At 37.7% G+C, this 20996-nt stretch overlaps 1 protein-coding gene across 1 annotated transcript in view; it reads right to left on the bottom strand.

Annotated features, from left to right (window-relative positions):
- The window catches only part of NFATC3 (nuclear factor of activated T cells 3), an 81639-nt gene that overhangs the window by 47636 nt on the left and 13007 nt on the right, over nt 1-20996 (bottom strand). Inside the window, 2 exon segments of the mRNA XM_081119223.1 lie at nt 358-520; nt 2743-3880. Of these exon segments, the coding sequence (XP_080975349.1) occupies nt 358-520; nt 2743-3880 (1301 nt within the window).

The raw sequence follows: 20996 nt of genomic DNA, 5'->3' as shown, positions 1-20996 counted from the left end.
TTACATAATTTATTGCCTTTTTCTTCCTACTTTTCTGTATTACCTGGATTTTAAATGAGTATGTATTATATTTACAAACATAATATAACCTTTAAAAAAAAAATCAGAAAAACAACTGTTTCATGGTTATAATCTTTTTTTCCTAGAGGGTCCCCAGCTGGAGAGTCAGTCCAAGAGGAATATCTTTTAGCCTAACAAAAAACCCCCAAAAACCTCAATGTGGAAGTGCTGCCCTATTAACAAGGACATAAAATCTTAATAGAGGCTTTCTAGTTTTGAATTTCCTCTCCCCAGGCTCAGTAAGTAGTACCTAACTGAATAGACTCCATCATTAGCAGATGCATCGTCTCTGCATACCTTCACAACAGGGTGTCCACCAGTAGATGCTTTTACTGCTCCTCGGCTACCTTCAGTTTCATAATGGGCTCGATGATGAGTTTTAGGTTGAACTTCTATTTTCAGTTCACACTGTCCAAAATGAGTGGGTAAAGGCCAGTCTAGTGGAGGTAATGAAGATGTGCTATAAACAAAACACAGAAAGATCCATTTCACCATGCTATTATTGCCAAGCAGTGATTCAAATCACTTCATTGCCAGCACCAACACTTCTTCCTGTGGTCCTAGAAACAAAGTATCCCAAAATAAAGCTTCACTTAATAAATGATAACATTGTATATGGTGGGTACTTAAGAAATAATTCTTGCCCAGCCCGGCATGGCTCAGCGGTTGAACGTCGACCTAGGATCCAGGTGATCGGGGTTCGATTCCCGGTCAGGGCACATGCCCTGGTTGCGGGCTCAATCAATGACTCTCTCATCATTGATGTTTCTGTCTCTCTCTCTCCCTCTCCTTTCCTCTCTCTGAAATCAATAAAGATATATTTAAAAAAAAAAAAAAAAGAAAGAAAGAATTCTTTAACCTGAAGAATAAAATTGATTTCATCAACTTTTTGGTTTCCTGTGTTTTTTAAAAAGGACAAATTCTAACATTTGTAAAACTATAACTGTTTCTCAACTGTCTGTACATAAGTACAAAAACAATCAAAATAATAATTTTATTTCTTAAAGCAAAGATGCACATCTCTGTGTGTGTGTATCAGTATCTCTCCAAGGATCCAAAGGCCCCCGTGTCTCAGGATATATGTCTCCCTTCCTGGTGTGAGGCTACAGAAGTCAGTCTATTGTACATGTTGCTCCCTCCTCTTCCTCCCTGTTGCTCTTTACCCAAAGCTACAATGATTTGTATAAAAAGTAGTATCTTCTCTGTGATTGGTGAAATGAGACTTTTAAGGTCTCTTCTATCTTCTTAAATGCTATCATTCCTACAGTAAATTTCTAAATTATTTCATTGATTCCTTTACTGTCTTCAGCCTACCTTTACGATCTACTGTGTAGCTCAATAGTATTAATTTTTATTAGTCTGACAACTCGACTTCCTCAACTCTCAGCTAGTTTCTGCAGCTGTTCTGCAGACTTAAGCAAACCCCTAAAAATATTAAGATAATTTTTAGAAGCAGAGTGATGAGCTCAAAAGTATCTTCAATACCATAATTTTACATTTTATTTTTCTAAAGATCTGGATCCATAAATAAACATTCATACCAATGAAAAAACCTTTTTAAAAAGTAAACAGACCCAACTCTATGTGGTGATTTAATATATGGAAAAGTTGTCTTTTCTAATCAATTATATACTAAATTGATTCTATAAATGGTACTGTTATGACTGTTAAGTCACTTGGAAAGTAACATCATTACACTATTTTCTTCAGTCCTTAGTTGGACTCAAGATTCTATATAAATATATACATATAAAATTTACAAATGCAATATACATAGTACAGATACTATAAATACTTATAAATACTATATATTGTTACATACCTATATTATAAAAATAAAATATATAAAGAACTTTATTAGAAACATGAAAATTAGATTTTTACTTATTTTTTAATAATTTTAGAGTGGGGTAAGGCTTTCAAATATAACACAAAACCCTAAAGCCATAAAGAGACAAATTTGAATATATAAAATTTTAAAATTCCTCTACACCGTAAAAAAAATAACTTAGACAAAACTTATAAAAAAACATTTGCGACAAATATGAAAAGGCAAATTTCATTTGTATATTGAGCTCTTAAAATATAATAAGCCTATTCCTAATTAGTTTTATTAGTAATTTTATTCATACTATAATCTGTCTTTTACAAAAAGCTGTTTTAGATAAGAAAATTCCTTCTAGCCCTGGCTGGGTAGCTCAGTTGCTTAGAGAGTCACCCTGATATGCCAAGGTTGCAGGTTCCATCCCTGGTCAGGACACATACAAGACACAACCAATGAATGCATAAATAAATGAAACAAGTTGATGCTTCTCTCTCTTTCTCTCTCTCTTTCTGTCTGTGTGTGTGTGTGTGCACGTGTCTCCCTCTCCCTTCCTCCCCCATTCCTCTCTCTCTAAAATCAATAAATTAAAAAAAAAAAATTCCTCCCAGGGACTCTTAAATGTAATTTATTGTTATTTACAATTCATTATCTATACACTTTAAAAATTATAACTTTAGCCTATCTAAAGATACTTTTAAGACTCAAAGGAAAATAAATGCAGACTTTAAGTTATTTGTCTGGAAGAAAGTAGAGGGGAAAAAAGAGAAAAAATGGTCAATCCATTCCATATAATGTAGTTTTACATGCCACAAATAATCCATAAGTATGAATAACAGGTAGCCATTGTATCAACTCACCGAAATATTGGGGTGTGGCCAGGCTTGGGTTTGCTCCAGGTAAAGGGTGAAGGAACTGAAAGAAAGTGGTCACCAGATGAATCTTTCTTTAAAGGATACTGAGATCCAAGGCCATCATCTAATGAAGTCTCCCGGGATGGTGATAAATTCCCTTGGTCATCTGAACAGAGCTCTAATTTTCCTGGTAGTATAGTAGCTTGATCTTCAGAAGTCTTCCTTGTTTTTAGAGGGATATCAGTCTCTACATAGTACTGAAATGGTGGAAGAAGTGCTGGGCCAAGGCCTGATCCACCCTGGACAGAAGCATTGAGCCAGGTATCTTCTGTTACACTTCCCCTAGGGGAGTGACCAGGAGAAGGAACAGGTGAGTGATGGGGTGAAAGGGACCCAGCATAACAAACCTCAGCACTAGAGTGTCGCCGTTTCCCACAGGGGGAAGTAGGCCTTGATGAGGGTCCTGAGGCTGGTCTGGGGCTCAGCCAATTCTCATCAGTGACACTAGATCTAGGAGAGTGGCAAGGAGATTGCCTAGGTGACAGTGAGTGTCCAAGTCCATACTGTTGATGCCAGGACTCTTCTCCAGGGCAGCCCCCTGGAGAGCCACCAGGAGAAGTCAGAGGGGATCCAAGAGTAAATCGGGCAGCAGCTTCATTCAATTCTGAATCCACATCATCATAAATATGTGAAAGAGATTCACAAGAAGATGCATCTGAAAACCAGCTCCTAGAAGAGATGCTGCTGGCAGGACTAGGACTAAGGGAAGACTCCCGGTAAGATGGCTCAAGAGGAAGATAGAGATGATCTCTAGAAGGTCTTTCCAAATATTCCTTTTCTGGGTCATTTATGTGTAGGTCATCTTCATGAGCATCTATTTCTTGATGACAGTTAGGAGAGATGGATGTGATTTGAATACTTGGGCATTCAAAGGGTTTGGGACCACCTAATGGGCTATATTTAGATTCCGGAATCTCACAAGTTCCTTCATAGTTTTTGTGACCTTGGAGCTGAAACGATGGTGACAAAACAGAAGGGTGAGACGGTAATCCATGATGTGGTAAGTAAAGTGGTGAGTTTAAAGTAGATGGAGGTGGATCTACATTAAAGATGTAAATGGATGCACAATCATCTGGCTCAAGATCTACGGAGGGGAAGCAAAAAAAAAAAAAAATCAACAAAAACAAGAAATTAGAAAATTTAGATGTATAAATTACTAGATGAGAAAGTAAATAAGAGAAAAAAGTGAGACATAAAATGTACATCATTAGCTCCATTAAAAGTGATATGTGGCCCTGGCCAGTGTGGCTCAGTTGGTTGAGTGTCGTCTCGTGGACCAAAAAGGTCACCAGTTCAATTCCTAGTCAGGGTACATGCCTGGGTTTCAGCTCAATCCCCAACAGGGGGCACGCAGGAGGCAGGTGATCGATAATTCTCTTGCATCATTTCTCTCTCTCTCTGAAATCAGTAAAGACATATTTAAAAAACAAAAAGACCATTTTAAAAAATAATAAAGTGGCAGATTAAAAAAACTCATCCAGGTGATAAGCCAGTTTGGCTTGTATTTTGCCAAACCCTGCTTTGTTGTGTAAATAAAGACATACGTAGGCAACTTGTGTTGTCTAGTGTGATTATACTTAATGCTACTATACTGTACAATTAAAAATGGTTAAAATGGTCAATTTTATGTTATGTATATTTTATCACAAATAAAAAAAAATGCTGGCACCTTAGTTCAGAGTGGGACAGCAACACCCAACTGTAATAGTCACTGAATTCTCTGCCACTACACACTTGTAGTTAAAATATAAAAATCAAGTTTTAATTAAGAATGTACTTGAGCCCGGCCGGGCTTGGCTCAGTGGTTGAGCGTCGACCTAGGATCCTGCCGATCGAGGTTCGATTCCCGGTCAGGGCACATGCCTGGGTTGCGGGCTAGCCGATCAGTGACTCTCATCATTGATGTTTCTATCTCTGTCTCTCCTTCTCCTTTCCTGTCTCTGAAATCAATAAAGATATATTTGAAAAAAAAAAAGAAAAAAAAGAATGTACTTGATAAAGTAGCAAAAATTAATTTATTAAACCTCAACCCTTTGAGTAAAAAAAAAAATAGGAAAGAAAGTTGCCCTTGGAAGACTATAGTTTCATTCATACATAATTACTGTATCAATGCCATTTCAGTGTTCGACTGATGCTGAAATCCACACCCTGCCCCCAAATAAACTTTAGATGAAGCAAACATATTCTGAATCAGAATGATGTCATAAAGCATTGTAAATATCAGAATACAAAATGTGGGAGAATGCAGCTCTATCTTTTCCCCAAGTGTCATCAAGCTCTGGAATTAAGTGGCTACTATAATCTCACTATCCTAAACAGTCCTAGGTCCAGATTCCCAACTCTAGATTTCTCAAATTCATGGTGCTTCAAAAATTTGACCATCTCAAGACTTATCGGCTCTGTGTTCACTCAGCCACCAGGGGGCCCCCATGCAAGCATGCAAGTAATCTGGACAACACACGTTGCCTACGGATGTCTTTACTTGCACAACAAAGCAGGGCTTGGCAAAATACAGGCCAAACTGGCTTATCACCTGTTGTTCTTGCACAGCTAAGAATGGTCTCAAGCCCAGCCGGGGTGGCTCAGGGGCTGAGCATCAACCTATGATCCAGGAGATCATGGTTTGATTTCCGGTCAGGGCACATGCTCAGGTTTTGGGCTCGATCCCCAGTAGGGGGCGTGCAGGAGGCAGCAGATCCAATGACTCATCAATGCTGTTTCTCTCTCTCTCCCTCTCCCTTCCTCTCTCTGAAATCAATAGATATATTAGGAAAAAAAAAAAGCTTATACATCAGCATTTCAACAGTAAACATTCACAGTACTCTCAACTCACAGGAAAATTTTGGAAAAAGCAGAATACCTCATCATAACAGGATTTTGTCACAAAAATAAAAAATAAAAACAAGACGGTAATCACAGAAAGTTTCTGAATGGCTTATTTCTTAGTCAATCAAAGAAAACCATTTACTAACAGTGATTTGCTTAAATTGTGTTTAATTGCAACAAGTGAAGAAAGTTGTTCAAAGAAAATAAACTTGTATAAGACTTAGCCTTTCAGCAATGGGTGGTTGAAAATTTGAGGACACCGGTAGCAACACCAATTTGCAATTACAAGACAAATGATTTCAAGTGGTTTCCCCTGTCTCCTGATGTAACCAGATATTACTGATTCTGCTCAATTATTATTTATTTCAAGAGCCAATGCAGAGTTTAAAGTGATTAAAGAATTAGCCTCTACACCCTAGCAGGTTTTCTCAGTGGTTAGAGCATCAGCCTGCAAACTGAAGAGTTCCGGGCTGGTTTCAAGGGCATGTACCTCAGTTGGAGGCTCAATCCCCAGCGCCCCGAGGCGCATGCAGGAGGCAACCACTGTGTCTCTCTCTCATATTGACATCTCTCTCTGTCCTCCCCTTCCACCCTCTCTGAAAAGCAATGGGGGAAAAATATCCTCAGGTGTGCTTTAAAAAAACAAAACACACAAAGATATACCATTTCACACCCACTTGATGGTTTTAACTTAAAATACACACCTGCACACAGAAAGTACCAACAGTTGGTGAGGAATGGAGAAACAGCAAGCCTCATACATTAGTGATGGCAAAATAAAATGGTGCAGTCACTGTGGAAAATAGTTTGACAGTGCCTCAAAAAATTAAACATAATTAGCATAGGACCTAGCAATTCCACCTCTAGGTATATACCCAAGAGAATGCAGACATGTCTTCACAAAGAATTGTACACAAATGTTTATAGCAACATTATCCATAATAGACAAAAGGTAGAAACAATCCAAATGTCCATCAACAAATGAACAGGGAAGCAAATTGCAGTATATACACACAATGGAATATTATTCAGCCATTGAAAGGAGCAAATTATTGACAGATCAGATGCTGTAACCTGGATGAACCTGGAAAACACCATGCTAAGGGAAAGAAGCCAGACAAAAGGTCACATATTGTATGATGTCTTTTGCCTTTTAGATGATATATCTACATAGTCAAAATCATAGAGACAAAAAGCAGATAAGAAGTCACTAAAGGAAGGGGAGGGGGGTGATAACTTAATGGCTATGGAGTGTTTTTAAGGGGTGAAGAAAAGCTCTGAAACTAGAGTGAGTTGGTAAACACACTGTAAATACACATTGTAAATGCACATTATAAATACACTAAATACCACTTAATTGTATACTTTTCAGTGGTTAATTGTATGTTATGTAATTTTCACCTCAATTAAAAAAACAAACTGAAAGAACTTCAAACAGTGAACTGAAGACACACATTTGCCATTCCCAACTGAAACTCCACTAAATGATAGTAAAAGGATTTTTTAAGAGTGTAAATCCACAAAAACAAAAAGGACAGGAGGTGAAACCATGGCAACAACACTTTTAGAAGCTGGAATGCAGTACTCATGGTAACTGATTTAGCACCTGAAAAAGCTAAAACTTAAGCCAGCTGTGAAAAGAAAACTGATTTCCAATAGAAAAACTCCCAACACTCAGGAAATGCACTACATCAGGTACTTTTGAAAGTGGAGGTGAAGATAAAAGCTGAAAACAAGATTGGCACCAAAGCTTGTTCAAATTAGGCACTAATCTTCTTCCCCATTTCCCATGCCTCCTCACTCTACACTACTGGATGTTTATTCCTCTAGGGCCTAGGCACAAGACTGAAGATTTCCTGAAGAGGGAAAACAGAAGGGCAACTGAGAGCCCGGGTAACCACACTGAAAAGAGTGATGAAATAAAAGAATCTCTCTAAAACTTGAATATTGAATCCCCGGGCACTATTCCCTCCCTTGGCTCACTCACAGTATGTAAGAGGTTTCTACTCTGCAGGCAACAGACAGGAAGATTCTTCTCTTAGGAATCTGATTAGCCTAAGAGAAAAGACCTACAGTTAATGACATCAGACGTTACAGTAACCTAGTAAAACTCCTACAGTGAGAGCTGCAGTTAACAAGTGCCGCTTATGATCGCAGAACTGCCATTAAGATTTTGGTACCCCATTTAAAAAAATAAGCAGATAGCCATAAAGCATCAAACATCGGAGAAAAACTTCAACATGAAATACAGGCGAAAAGAAAAGTGGAGGAAAAAGACTATGCAGTAAGAGAGAAACCTTAAAAATAAAAACAAACCTATCCTCAAGAACCTAAGAAAATAGATATTGTAACCTTGAAACAAGAACATGTGCTTATTAAAAAAGATAAAATAGGTATGCTCTCCCTCCTGGGAGCATGCCCATGCCTTTCCCTCCCCCCTCTTCTTCCTCCACAGGCAAGCATCTCCTAAAGTGAGGGCAACCCCCGCAAGACTTGCAACCTGGGAACAGAGCAGCAGCAGCTCATCCTGAGCTAACCCCCTGAACCTGTCTCCAAGACCCCCTTTTCTCTGACTTTCCAGGGAGCCAAAGTAGCCCAGCCTAGGCTCATTTCTTCCCTATAACATTTCTAGAGAGCCAAAGCAGGCCCATCTAGGCTCTCTCCTGTTGCTTCTTCAGTCCTAAGCCCTTCCTTGTTTCCTGTTCCAGCTTTAATAAACATACTCTCAAAAATAATAAAATAATAATTAAAAAAATAAGCCCTGGTCAGGTGGTGGTTCAGTTGGTTGGAGCACTGTCCCACACACTAAAAGGTTTCAGGTTCGATTCCCGGTCAAGGCACATACCTACGTTGAGGGTTTGATCCCTGGTCGGGGCACATATGGGAGGCAACAGATCGACGTTTCTCACATTGATGTTTCTTGCTCTCCCTCTCTCTCTAAAAAATCAATAAAAACATATCCTCGGATAAGGATTAAAGATAAAATTAAAATTAAAATTAAAAAGATAAAACAAAAGCCCCTAGAAATTAAAAATAATGGAAGGCTCAAAGAAAAATTGAAAGATCAAAGTTAAAGAATTTTTCCAAAGAGTTAAGCAAAGAGACAAATAGGAAATGGGAGAGAATATTCAAATTTGTCCAGTTGAATAGAGTTTCAGAAGATAACAGAAAATGAAGAGAAAGGAATAAAGGATCACTGAGGGGCAGCACAATGAATGAAAACAGATACATACTAACACACATCATCATGAAATTTCACAACATAAAGGACAAGGACAAGAATCCAAAAGATTGGGAGGAGGGGAACAGGTTACACAAGAACAGAATTAGAATGTTATCAGACTTCTCAAGAGCAAAACTGGAAGCTAGAAGAAAATGGAGAGCAATACCTTCAAAAACTTGTATCTAGAATTCTACACCAACAATAAATGTGAGGGGAGAATAAAGACATTTTTAAATAGGTAAGATCTCACCTGGCCGGGCGTGGCTCAGCGGTTGAGCACTGACCTAGGATCCAGGAGATAGCTGTTCCATTCCTGGTCAGGGTCCACGCCCGGGTTGCAGGCTCGATCCCCAGTCGGTGGCATGCAGGAGGCAGCCTATCAATGACAACTCCCTCATCATTGATGTTTCTATCTCTCTCTCCCTCTCCCTTCCTCTCTCTGAAATCAATAAAGATATATTTTTAAAAATTAAAAAAATATGTAAGGTCTCAAAAATTTACCCCCATTACCTTCAGCTACTGGAGGAAGTACTCCACCAAAATAAGTGTAAAGTAATCAAGCAAAAGGAAGACATGTATCCAAGAAACAGGTGCTCTAACACAATGGAAAGGCAAAGGAACTCCTCAGAACTATAGAGAAGGGAGATTTCAGAATGGCAGGTGTACAACAGCCTAGTCCATATTACAGAAGTTTTTAGAAGGCTCTGAGAGAGAAGTCTGCAAGAAAATAAAACTGACAGACTAACTGATGTGTTTGAAAGTGTTGAGATGAGATTCAGGCACTTTAGAAATTAATTAGCATAAGTACACAGAAAAATAACAATAATCGCTAACTCTAGAAAAAAATAAACTACAGGGAGAAAAAAAGAACAATACTATACTATATGATTTAGCTATGAATAGCACAATATGTAGTCACAATAATAAAAACAATATTAATCTAACCACAATTATGATATAACCATCTTGGGGAATGAGAAATGTGCCCATGTGTAATTGGGAGTGACAATGTGCTAAATTTCACTTTCTACAATGAGAAGTCAACAGAAAACGACTAAAACTGAAAAAAATCAAGAAGTGGCAGTATGAGCATTTTATCTAGAAATCTGAAGGCAAACACCAAAAGAAACTGATAAAAGAAATGAAAACAACTGCCACAAGGCAGGGGGAAAAGGAAAGTGAGGTAGATGAAGAGTCAAGGAACTTTCTCCAGAAAAAGCTTTACTGAACAATTTGGTTCTTTAAACAAAGAAAAGCATGTATAACTTTGATAATACTTGTAATAACTAAAAAAAGAAATACAACTTGCAAGAAAAATGAGTTAAGCCATCAAGTGGCTAAACTGAAAATGATTCAGAAATTTGGAAAGGAAAATTAGCACATTAGAAAGGATATTAGAACAAAAATTATGAGTAATTTTAAAAGAAGGAAAATTACTGTTGAAAATGAGATTATATTAACACAGCTAGAGTCGGAAAAAACAATGCAACAAAAAGCAAAAGAAACTGAACTAATTTATACCCCCCAAATTCATTAAAGTAAAGGAAATCCACTTTATTTACGAACATAATAAGAAGCAGAATGTGGCCCCGGCTGGTGTGGCTCAGTTGGCTGAGTGTCCTCCTGTGCACCAAAAGGTCGCTGGCTCCATTCCCAGTAGGGCACAGGCCCCAGTTGCCGGTTTGGTCGCGGTAGGGGTGCCGTAGGAGTGCTCGAGCACCAGAGGCAGCCCATTGATGTTTCTCTGTTTCTCTTTTTCTCTTTCTCTCTCCCTCCCTCTCTTCCCCCCCCCCCCCTCAAATCAGTAAGAACATATTTTTTAAAAAGAAGAAGCAGCAGCAGCACAGTGTGCTAAAATAAATGTGGAATTTCACTCAAGTACTCAATTCTACTATATCCCACCATAGCAGAAAGGAAATACTTCCTGAGAAGAGTTTTAAAAAACAAATGATTCCACTATTTTTGGGTTCTACCATTGCTGGAAAATAGTAATAATAATGAACAGCTGATCAAAGGAATTCTCACAACAAAAAAAAAGGAGAATCACTTGGCAACCATTTACAGTATGTAGCACTACATCTGATTGTAGGAAGAAAGTCAATAGTAGAGAAATAGTGCTGCAATCACAGCTTAACATCCATACACGTAGGAAAAAATAAATATGGTCAATTTACAACTAAGAGAACACAGAATATGTACTAGTATGCTTTTGTTAATAAATAAATAAATATATGCCAGACAATGTAATTTTCTCTTGAGATAGCTATTATAGTAGCCTACAAGGAGAAAACAATTTGGAGAAAATCAAGTCTATCTAGATCATAATAAGCCTTTCAATTTATCCTTTGTGACATTCTCACCAACAGGCAAGAAATGATAATAGCAATTAGGTAGGTAAACAATTATGAAAACAGTGAACCACAAATGTCAGCATTTAGAACCTGTGCTTTTCAAGTTACTTATGAATAAACAATATAAAGATATCAAATATATACTCATGTTTCCAAATATTATACTATTTGTATTAATTATACACAATGGCAGCTACTACGGAAGACAAAATTCAGAATAACCATGAAAAGCTGGGGGGGGAAATACCCTAAAAGTAGAGAGAAAACAATAAAGTAGTTTAATTATGATTCCAACACAAATACAAAACAAGACCACACTAGACAAAAATTAGAGTGTGTATCATAACTATTTAGGAGGTAGTATGGAGTAACACAACAAGCAGGGGGCAGGGAATCAAAGAAGAAAAATAGAATAGACAACACTGACTTTGGAGTGAACCGCACCACTTAAGTTCATCAAGTTAATCTGTCTGAGTTTCAGTTACCTTATCTGTAAACTGAGGACAATATCTACACTGAAAGGTTGTTGTGAGGATTCTAGATAATCTTTATGAACACCTAGCAACGTATCCAGAACAGACATCAAATAAATGTTAGATTTATTATATATAACATTAATATAGAACAGAAACCTGGGTCTCAGTAACATGCATATTATTGACTATAATTTCTAAGTCAACAATAGGGTTCCATTACTTAAAAAACAGCATATTATCAGATAATAATAAAAGCATAATATAAAAATTTTAAAAGTAGCCCTCTAATAAGTCACATCAGTAAGTCCTTTACCAAGTGATATGAACACTAATCTTTACACTTTCAGTGAGTATGCATATAAGATCCATAGTTTCTAGAAAAAAATTCATGTAATATAGTCCCTCCATTTCTCCCAAACACAGCAATCTTTTATTTATTGATTTGAGAGAGAGAGAAAGAAAGAGAGACACACTGATTTGTTGTTCCACTTATTTATACATTCACTGGTTGATTCTTGTATGTGCCCTGATGTGGGATTGAACAAGCAACCTTGGCACATAGAAGAATCAGCTGAGCTACCCCTGGGCTTCAGGCTACTAACAAGGATAATACCTCCCACCCAACTTCTGTCTGCTCTCAATCTCTTAACAGGAAACTCCCTCTATCACCATCTCTCTAGCTGGTTCCCTTGAGGACACTGCTTCTCTGGCATTATTGTAGTGACACCCCATTTAGCAAGGGATCTTTGGTCCTACTTGACAAAAATAGTGGAGAGCCACTATCTCCTATACCACTCTCAAAAATACACGTATCTTTATGAATATCTAATTCATCCTTTTCATTTCTTTCTCAGGAAAAAAATGACCTGTCTCCCATATAAAAGCTAACCTCTCCATCTAAATTCCATTCCCTAGTTCCATCAATTATCTTCTCTTCCATAGCCTCAACATTCCCCTTCTCTCCCCTGGTTACTTCCTTCAATCTGTCACTTCCTTTAAAAAGCTCCTCTGAGCCCAGCTCAGCAGCTGAGCATCAACTATGATCCAGGAGATCATGGTTCGACTCCCCATCAGGGCACATGCCCAGGTTTCAGGCTCGATCCCCAGTGGGAGGAGTGCAGGAGGCAGTCAACCAATGACTCTCTCATCATTGATGTTTATCTCTCTCTCTCTTCCTCTCCCTTCCTCTCTATGAAATCAATAAAGGTATATTTAGGGAAAAAAAAAAAAAAGCTTCCCTGAGATCTGAGTTCTTCTTGAGGGTCTTCTCTCTCCTCCTTCCTCTAAAACGCTGGTTCTCAATGGGGACAATTTTGCTCCTCAGGGAACATTTGAGAATGTTTGGAGGCATTTTTTTTTTTTTAATGTATCTTTATTGATTCCAGAGAGAGGAAAGGAGAGGGAGAGAGAGATAGAAACATTGATGATGACAGAGTCATTGATCAGTGGCCTCCTGCATGCCCCCGACTGGGGATCAAGCCCGCAACTCCAGCACATGCCCTGACAGGGAATCGAACCTCTATAGCCTGGATCCTAGGTCGATGCTCAACTGCTGAGCCACGCCCAGCCGGGCTGGAGGCATTTTTGGTTGTCACCTTTTCAGCGGTACTATTGGCATATAGCAAAAAGGTGCCCGGGGTGCTGCTAAACATCCTACAATGTACAACTCAGACCCCCAAAACAAAGAATTATCATGAATTGTCAACACTGCCAAAGTTAAGATACCGTTATCTAAAAACTAAATTTTTAGAAAGAGTAGTATACTGTGACTGTCTCCACTTTCTCACTTTCTTACTTTTTTGTCTCACTTTCAAAGTTCTCTAGCTTCAGGTCTCATCCATCCACTGAAACAACCTTAATACAGTCTGCACACCTGTATCAATCTCCCTGAAGAAGTAGACATTAGCCACTCCTTAAACTACTCTACTTGAAAGGCAATAATAAAGATGAAAGCAGAAAACAGAAAACCAGAGTAAAATCGATGAAACTAAAACCTAGTTCTCTGAGATCTAGTGAACTGAAAACTTATGTTCACACAAAAACCTGTATGTAACTCTTTACAGAAGATTTATTAATAGCTGCCAAATATCAAGAACTAAGGAGATATCTTTCAACAGGTTAATGGATAAACGAACTTCAGTACATCCATACAATGGAATAGTGATAAAAAGAAACTAGCTAGTGATATATACAATGACATGGACGAATGTCATCTTAAATGCATTTTGCAAATTTAAAGAAACTAGACACAAAGGGAAAAGGGAGTGGGTAACTACAAAGGGGACCCATGGGAGATTTTAAGATGATGGAACTATTCTGTATGGTACTGGAGTAAGGAACACATAACTATGTATTTGTCAAAACCCACACAACTATATATCACTGAGAATGAACTTTAACATATGCAAATTTTTAAAAATCAACCAGAAGTTTGGAGGATTCCGAGATGGAATGCACAAAATGTGAAAAGAATGTACTATATTACAAGCATACAATATATCCTCAAAAAAATATCCAGAATATATAAAAAAAACTCTTTACAACTCAACAAAAAGACAATCCAATTTTAAAACGGGACTGTTTTTAGAACCTGAATACACATTTCTTTAAAGACAATATACAAATAGCCAGTAAACACATGAAAAGATACTCAACACCATTATCCATTAGGGAAAAGAAAATCAAATTCACAATGAGAGAGCAAAAATGAAAAATAAACAAGTATTAGCGAGGATGTGGAGACAATGGAACTTTCATACATTGCTAATGGGAATGTAAAATGGTGTTGCTAGTGTGGAAAAGTTTGGCAGCTCCTCAAAGAGTTTAAACATGGAATTAACATGTAATACAATTCTACCCAGGAGAAATGAAAACATGTTCACTCACAGAAATTTGTACATGAATGTTTATAGCAACACTTACAGTAGTAAGATTTGTACACGGAAAACTACAAAATATTGCTCAGAAATTAATATGTAATAAAACGATAATAACCTGGCTAGGCGTGGCTCAGTGGTTGAGCATCGACTTAGGATCCAGGCAATCAGGGTTTGATTCCCAGTTAGGGCACATGCCGGGTTGCGGGCTCCATCCCCAGTTGGGGGTGTGCAGCAGGCAGCTGATCAATGACTCTCTCATCATTGATGTTTCTATCTCTCTCTCTCCCTCTCCTTTCCTCTCTCTGAAATCAATAAAGATATATTTAAAAAAACAAAACAAAAACGATAACAAATATATAATAAAGTAGTAAAGTAAATGGAGACATTTTATTCATGGATTGGAAGACTCAATACTGATATCAGTTCTCCCAAAACTGGTCTATAGATTCAATGCAATCCTAATAAAAATTCTGATAGGTGTTTTTGTAGAAACTGGTAAGCTGATTCTAAAATTTATATAAAGAGTCAAAGGATTTAGAATAGCTAAAACAATTTGATAAAGAACAGGGTTGAAAAAGTGACACTATCTGATTTCAAGAGTTACTATAAAAGTACAGTAATCATGATACTTGTAGTATCAGTCAAGGACACAGAGCTCAAAATAGAACAGAGTCCAAAAGTAAACTCATCCATATAGAGTCAACTAATTTATTTTTTTTAAATATGTTTTTATTGATTTCAGAGAGAGCAAGGGAGAGGGAGAGAGAAATAGAAACATCAATGATGAGAGAGAATCACTGACTGGCTGCCTCCCACACGCCCCCACTAGGAATAGAGCCTGCAACTCAGGCATGTGCCCTGACCAGGGATCAAACCATGAACACCTGGTCCATAGGTCAATAACCACTGAGCCAGCACCAGCCAGGCTACAGTCAACTAATTTTTGACAAAGGTGCAAAGACAATGACGTCAAGAAAGGAAAGCCTTTGCAAATGATAGCCTTTTCAATAAAGGGGGCTAAAGAATTGGATATCCATATGTAAAAACAATGAACCTGGGCCCTGGCCAGGGGGCTCAGTTGGTTGGAACATCATCCTGTATAACAAAAAGGTTGCAGGTCCAATTCCTGGTCAGGGCACATACCTGGGTTTTGGGTTCAATCCCTGGTCGGGGCACATATAGGAGGCAACTGGCTGATGTTTCTCTCACATTGATGTTTCTCTCTCTCCCTTCCTCTCTCTTTGAAACTCAAAAGAAACATATCCTCAGGTGAGGATTAAAAACAACAACAAAAAACTGATGAACAGCCCAGTATGGAGATCGCAGTTCCATTCCCAGGTCAAGGCACATGCCCGGGTTGCGGGCCCAATCCCCAGAAGAGGGCATGCAGGAGGCAGAGATCAATGACTCTCTCTAATCATTGATGTTTCTATCCCTCTCTCTCTCTCCCTTCCTCTCTCCGAAATCAATAAAGACATATTAAAAAACGAAACAAAAAACTGATGAACAAAACAGATCCAGAGACACAGAAGTATAGCACAGACTGATGAATCGCATAAGGCAGGCAGCTTGGAGGAGAGGGTGGGGAGAGATTAATCAAAGAACTTATATACATACATGCATAACCCATGGACACAGACAACAGTATGGGGAAGGCCTTGGGGGGTGTGGGTGCACGGTGGAGGGGATCAATGGGGGGAATATCTGTAATACTTTCAACAATAAACATTAAAAAAAATGGGGGTCCATACCTTACATCATACACAAAAAAATTAACTTGAAATAGATCACAGACCTACATGTAAAACCGAAAACTATAAAACCTCCAAAAGAAAACCCAGAAAAAAAATCTTTGCGAACTTAGTTTAGGCAAAGATCTCTTAAATGTAACATCAAAAACACAATCCATAAGAGAACAAACTGATAAATCAAACTTCATTAAACTAAAAACTTCTGCAAAAGACAATTAATGAAAAGATAAGCCATAGAGTGGGGAAAACTCTGCAAAGCATATATATGATAAAAGACATGTCTAAAAAAGTAAAGAACTCTCAACACTTAACTATAAGAAAACCCAATTTTAAAAGAGGCAAAGACTTCAATGGACAGGACTAAAAATAATACATAGATGATAAAAAAGATGGTTAATAGTATTAGTTATTAGGGAAATATAAATTAAAACTATAATGAGATACCACTAAACACCCTTCAGAATGGCTAAAATAAGAAATAGTGATACCACCAAACGCTGCCTAAGATGCAGAGGAACTGGGCAACCTATGCACTGCTTGGCAGCTTCTTATAAAACTAAACTCCTGTACTGGAGATTGGGAGGCAACTACTTTTGGGAATTTATAACCAAAGAAATAAAAACTTATATTCACACAAAAACCTGTACACAAATGTTCATAGTAACTTTATTCGTAATAGCCAATAACTGTCAATAACCAAATGTCCTTCAGTGGGTATAGGTTAAATAAATTGTAATTGTAATACATCCATATCATGGAATACTACTCAGTAATTAAAAGGAACAAACTTAATATATGCAACTTGTAAGGATATCTAGGGAATTCTACTGAGTGATAAAACCCAATCTTAGAAGGTTAAATACTATATGACTCAATTTATATAATATTATCTTGAAATATAATTATGGAGATGGAGAACAGATAGATTAGTGGTTGCCAGAAATTAGAGACTGGGGAAAGGGAAGAAGGAGGGAAGGAGGGAAGTAGGTGTGGCCATAAGAAGTTAGTGAGGTGGAACTTTGTGGTAATGGAACAGTTCTGTATCTTGACTGTGGTGATGGTTACATGAATTAACACGTGTGATAAAATTGCATAAACACACACACAAATGAGTGCATGTAAAATTGATGACATCTGAATAAGTTTGGTGGGTTGTACCAATGTCATTTTCCTGGTCTTGATACTACACTATAGCTATGCAAGATGATATTGGAGAAAACTGAGTGAAGGATACCCAGAATCTCCCTTTACATGTTTTTTTGTAACTTACTGTGAACCTATAATTACTTCAAAATAAAAAATTTTAAATAGGTGAGACCTGAACAGACACTTCACCAAAAAAGATATAAATAGCAGAAAAAGCACATAAAAAGAAGCTCAACAGCATTAGTTGTTAGGGAAATATAAAATAAAACCATAAGGAGATACTACTGTACACCTATTAGAATGCCTAAAACTAAAAGGACTGACCATACCAAATGATGATGATGTGGAAATGTTCACTTCCATTGCTAGCAGAAATGTGAAATGATACATTCACCTTAGCAAAGTTTGGCAGTTTCTCAAAAAGTTAAACTTACACCTATGATCCAAGGGTAAAGGGAATGTGTCCACACACACTTACTGCACGAATGCTCACAGCAGCTTTATGTATAATAGCTCAAACCTGGAAATAATCTAAAAGTCCATCAAGAGGTGAATGGATAAACAAATTGTGGTATATGCATACAATGGAAACTACTCTCCAATAAAAATGAATAACCTACTGATATGCTTCAGTAACATGGATAAATCTCAAAATAACAATGCTGAATGAAAGAAGCCAAACAAAAAACAGCATATATTTCATAACTCCATTTATATGTTTTCTATAGTAACTTCAGTGGTTGTCTGGGTAAAGGGGAAAGGTGAATGGGAGGGAATGATTACAAAAAAACTTTTGGAGGTGATAAATATGTTCACTATCTTGAATGCAGTGAAAATTTCACAGATATACATATGTCAAAACTTATCAAACTGTACACTTTAAATAAATACAGCTTATTATTGAAGGAGATCAGAATGTGCCACATCAAAATATGCCATTTTGGCATAAGGATTGAGATGAAGGAAAATGAAAAACAGTAGACAGGAAGAACTCTCTGCCCTCTCCCTTTCTGCCTAAAAAAGCAGGGCACAGAGCCATAGCAGGATTGTCTCAGTAATTAGAGCGTCGACCTGCAGACTGAAGGGTCTCGGATTCTATTCCAGTCAAGGGTACGTTCCTCGGTTGCAGGTTCAATCCCCTCAGCCCCAGTTGGGCAGGTGTGGGAAGCAGCCAATCCTCTCACATTTATGTTCCTCTCTCTCCCCCTCTCTTCCTCCCTCCCTTCCATGTCTCTGAAAAGCAATGGGAAAAAATGAAGATTTTTAAAAAAAGCAGGGTATAAATTTCTCTTTGTAAAAGGGACATAAATTTCCATTTATAAAGGTGTTCCCTCTCTAGTACCAGGAAAAAGAGAACTACTCTTATAGCTGCATAACAAATCTTACTAAACAACCCTATTTATCATACATTTTCTAGTCACCTTGCCACAATTTACACTCCTCAGAAGCCAAAACTCCCCTTTTATCTTGTCTAGTCTCCTCTCCACATTTTATCATTCTGATAAAATGATATATAGGCCTCCCAGACCTTTCATAGTTCCTGGCACACTTTATTAAATTGAGTCATCTTCCCCCTCTCCCTACCTCCAAACTTGTTTCTCCACCTACCACAACTGACCCAAACTAGAAAAATAGAAATAATCCTAGCCTCCTTCCTCTCCTTACTCAAAAGATAACAGGTCCTGTTGATTTCTTTCTGCTAAATCTATCTCAGCTTTGTTCCCACCTTGCCATCTCTACTACTCTGATCTTATCATTTCTCAGATACATTTGCCCCCACCTCCATTCCTGCCTTACTCAATCCATTATCCACAGTGTAGCAGAGTGATCTAAGACAAATCTGACATTCCTGTCCAGCTTGGAATCCTTCAATGGCTCCCAGCTATCTTCAATCTAAAATCCAAACTCCACTACAGCATAATAGGCTCTCCATTTCCAGCCACATCTGGATACTATGTAGCCTGATCTTCAGCCTTTCCAAATTAAAGGACTAGGTTCTCTAACTTGTGTCTTTCGGTGTGGTCATCAATGGGCACAAAACGTACTTCATACCTTATCTACCCAGGAAACTCATTATACTGGTTTAGCTCAATTGTAACTTCTTCTCTGACCTCTCAAAGTTAAGCTTTGTCATTTTGCTCTCAGATGCCCTTCTCTGTACCTGCATTACTTACATGTCCACTCCAATAAAGTGACACGATAAATTTTATTAAAAGACTGAATAGTTTAGTATATTCACTCAGCTAATTGTCTTGAGGTCCTTTCCTTTTTAAGATCTTATACAATGTTCTTATCTGGTTTCTATTTTCTCTTCCCTTCCTTCTATTTTACCTTTTAACAAACACTAGTTCCTTTCAGAGTAGCCTTAAAGACAAAGTGTAAAATAACACACTTTTAAGAAAACATTTAAAAAGTATTTTACTATCTCTACTTTGGAAAACCAGGATTGGCTTAACTAGATGATTCTATCTTTATGCTTCTGTATATCTGCTTGACCATCTGATTCCACTTCAACCACACCAGGAACACAGAAATCTACTAGCCATACTTCATTCTCTGCATTTATATAAGCTCCATGTCCACCCCCAAGAACTCTGACAATGCAAGAGAAAAAGCCAAGGCCAGAAAAAGATAATTGCATAGTAAAATCTGTGTTTATATTTTAAAGTTCCTCAATTGTTAGCATTCTATGAATAGTAAGTGCAGAGGCTTCTTTTGGTTGATTCCACCCCCACCCCCTCACCCTGGCATCTATTTTCTCCTTCCTCCCAACAGATTTTCTTCCATATATCCAGTCCTTTCCCATGCAGCCATGTGCTTCGGGGGAAGTCAACCACATCCTCAGGCCAAGGGATGGGCTTGGCTGGCTAAGAATAATTCCGTCAGTCTTTACCAGAGACTAATTTAGGAAAGGGAAAGTAACCCAATTTTGGTCAATGAAATGAGAGGTTAAGTTTGCTGTATGTAGGCTTCTGGAAAAGTCCTTCTTGGCTTTTAAAGAAAAGAGCCATGTGAAGTCAGTGTTTGTGTCTCTCCCTTCAACAACCAAATGTAACTAATTGCAAATGTTTAAACTAGAAAATTTAAAGTATTACTATTCCTTTCCAATAGTGATCAGATGATAAAAGTAAACAAGAGTTTCAAAATAGTGATCTGTCAACATTTACTAGGTAACATAACAAAACAGCCTACTTGCCTTTGCTCTGAAAAGGAGAATTCTGGAAAAGCTCAGAAACAACTGGGTGTGTGTAAAAAGAAATAGGTATTAGACAAGAGAGAGCCCAACAGTCAGTACTGATCTCCGGAGATAAAAATAAGTGACAGATGGCAAATTGATCAAAATATCAAGGAAAAAAATGTGTGTCAGTGTTAGTAGCTAAGGAAGGTAGAGCAGTTTTACTTGGGTTATAAATTCAACCAAAGAAATAAGTAGTACTCATATATCTTTTGTAACATGTGAGAGCAAAATGTTTAAAAAAAAAAACACAAAAACTGCCCTAACTAGTAATTTAGCATTTTTAAAATTCTGAACTTTCCCCTCATTTAGG

This window comes from Miniopterus schreibersii, assembly GCF_964146895.1.
Source record: "Miniopterus schreibersii genome assembly, chromosome: 18".
Taxonomy (NCBI): domain Eukaryota; kingdom Metazoa; phylum Chordata; class Mammalia; order Chiroptera; family Miniopteridae; genus Miniopterus; species Miniopterus schreibersii.
This window is presented reverse-complemented; position numbering and strand designations above follow the sequence as displayed.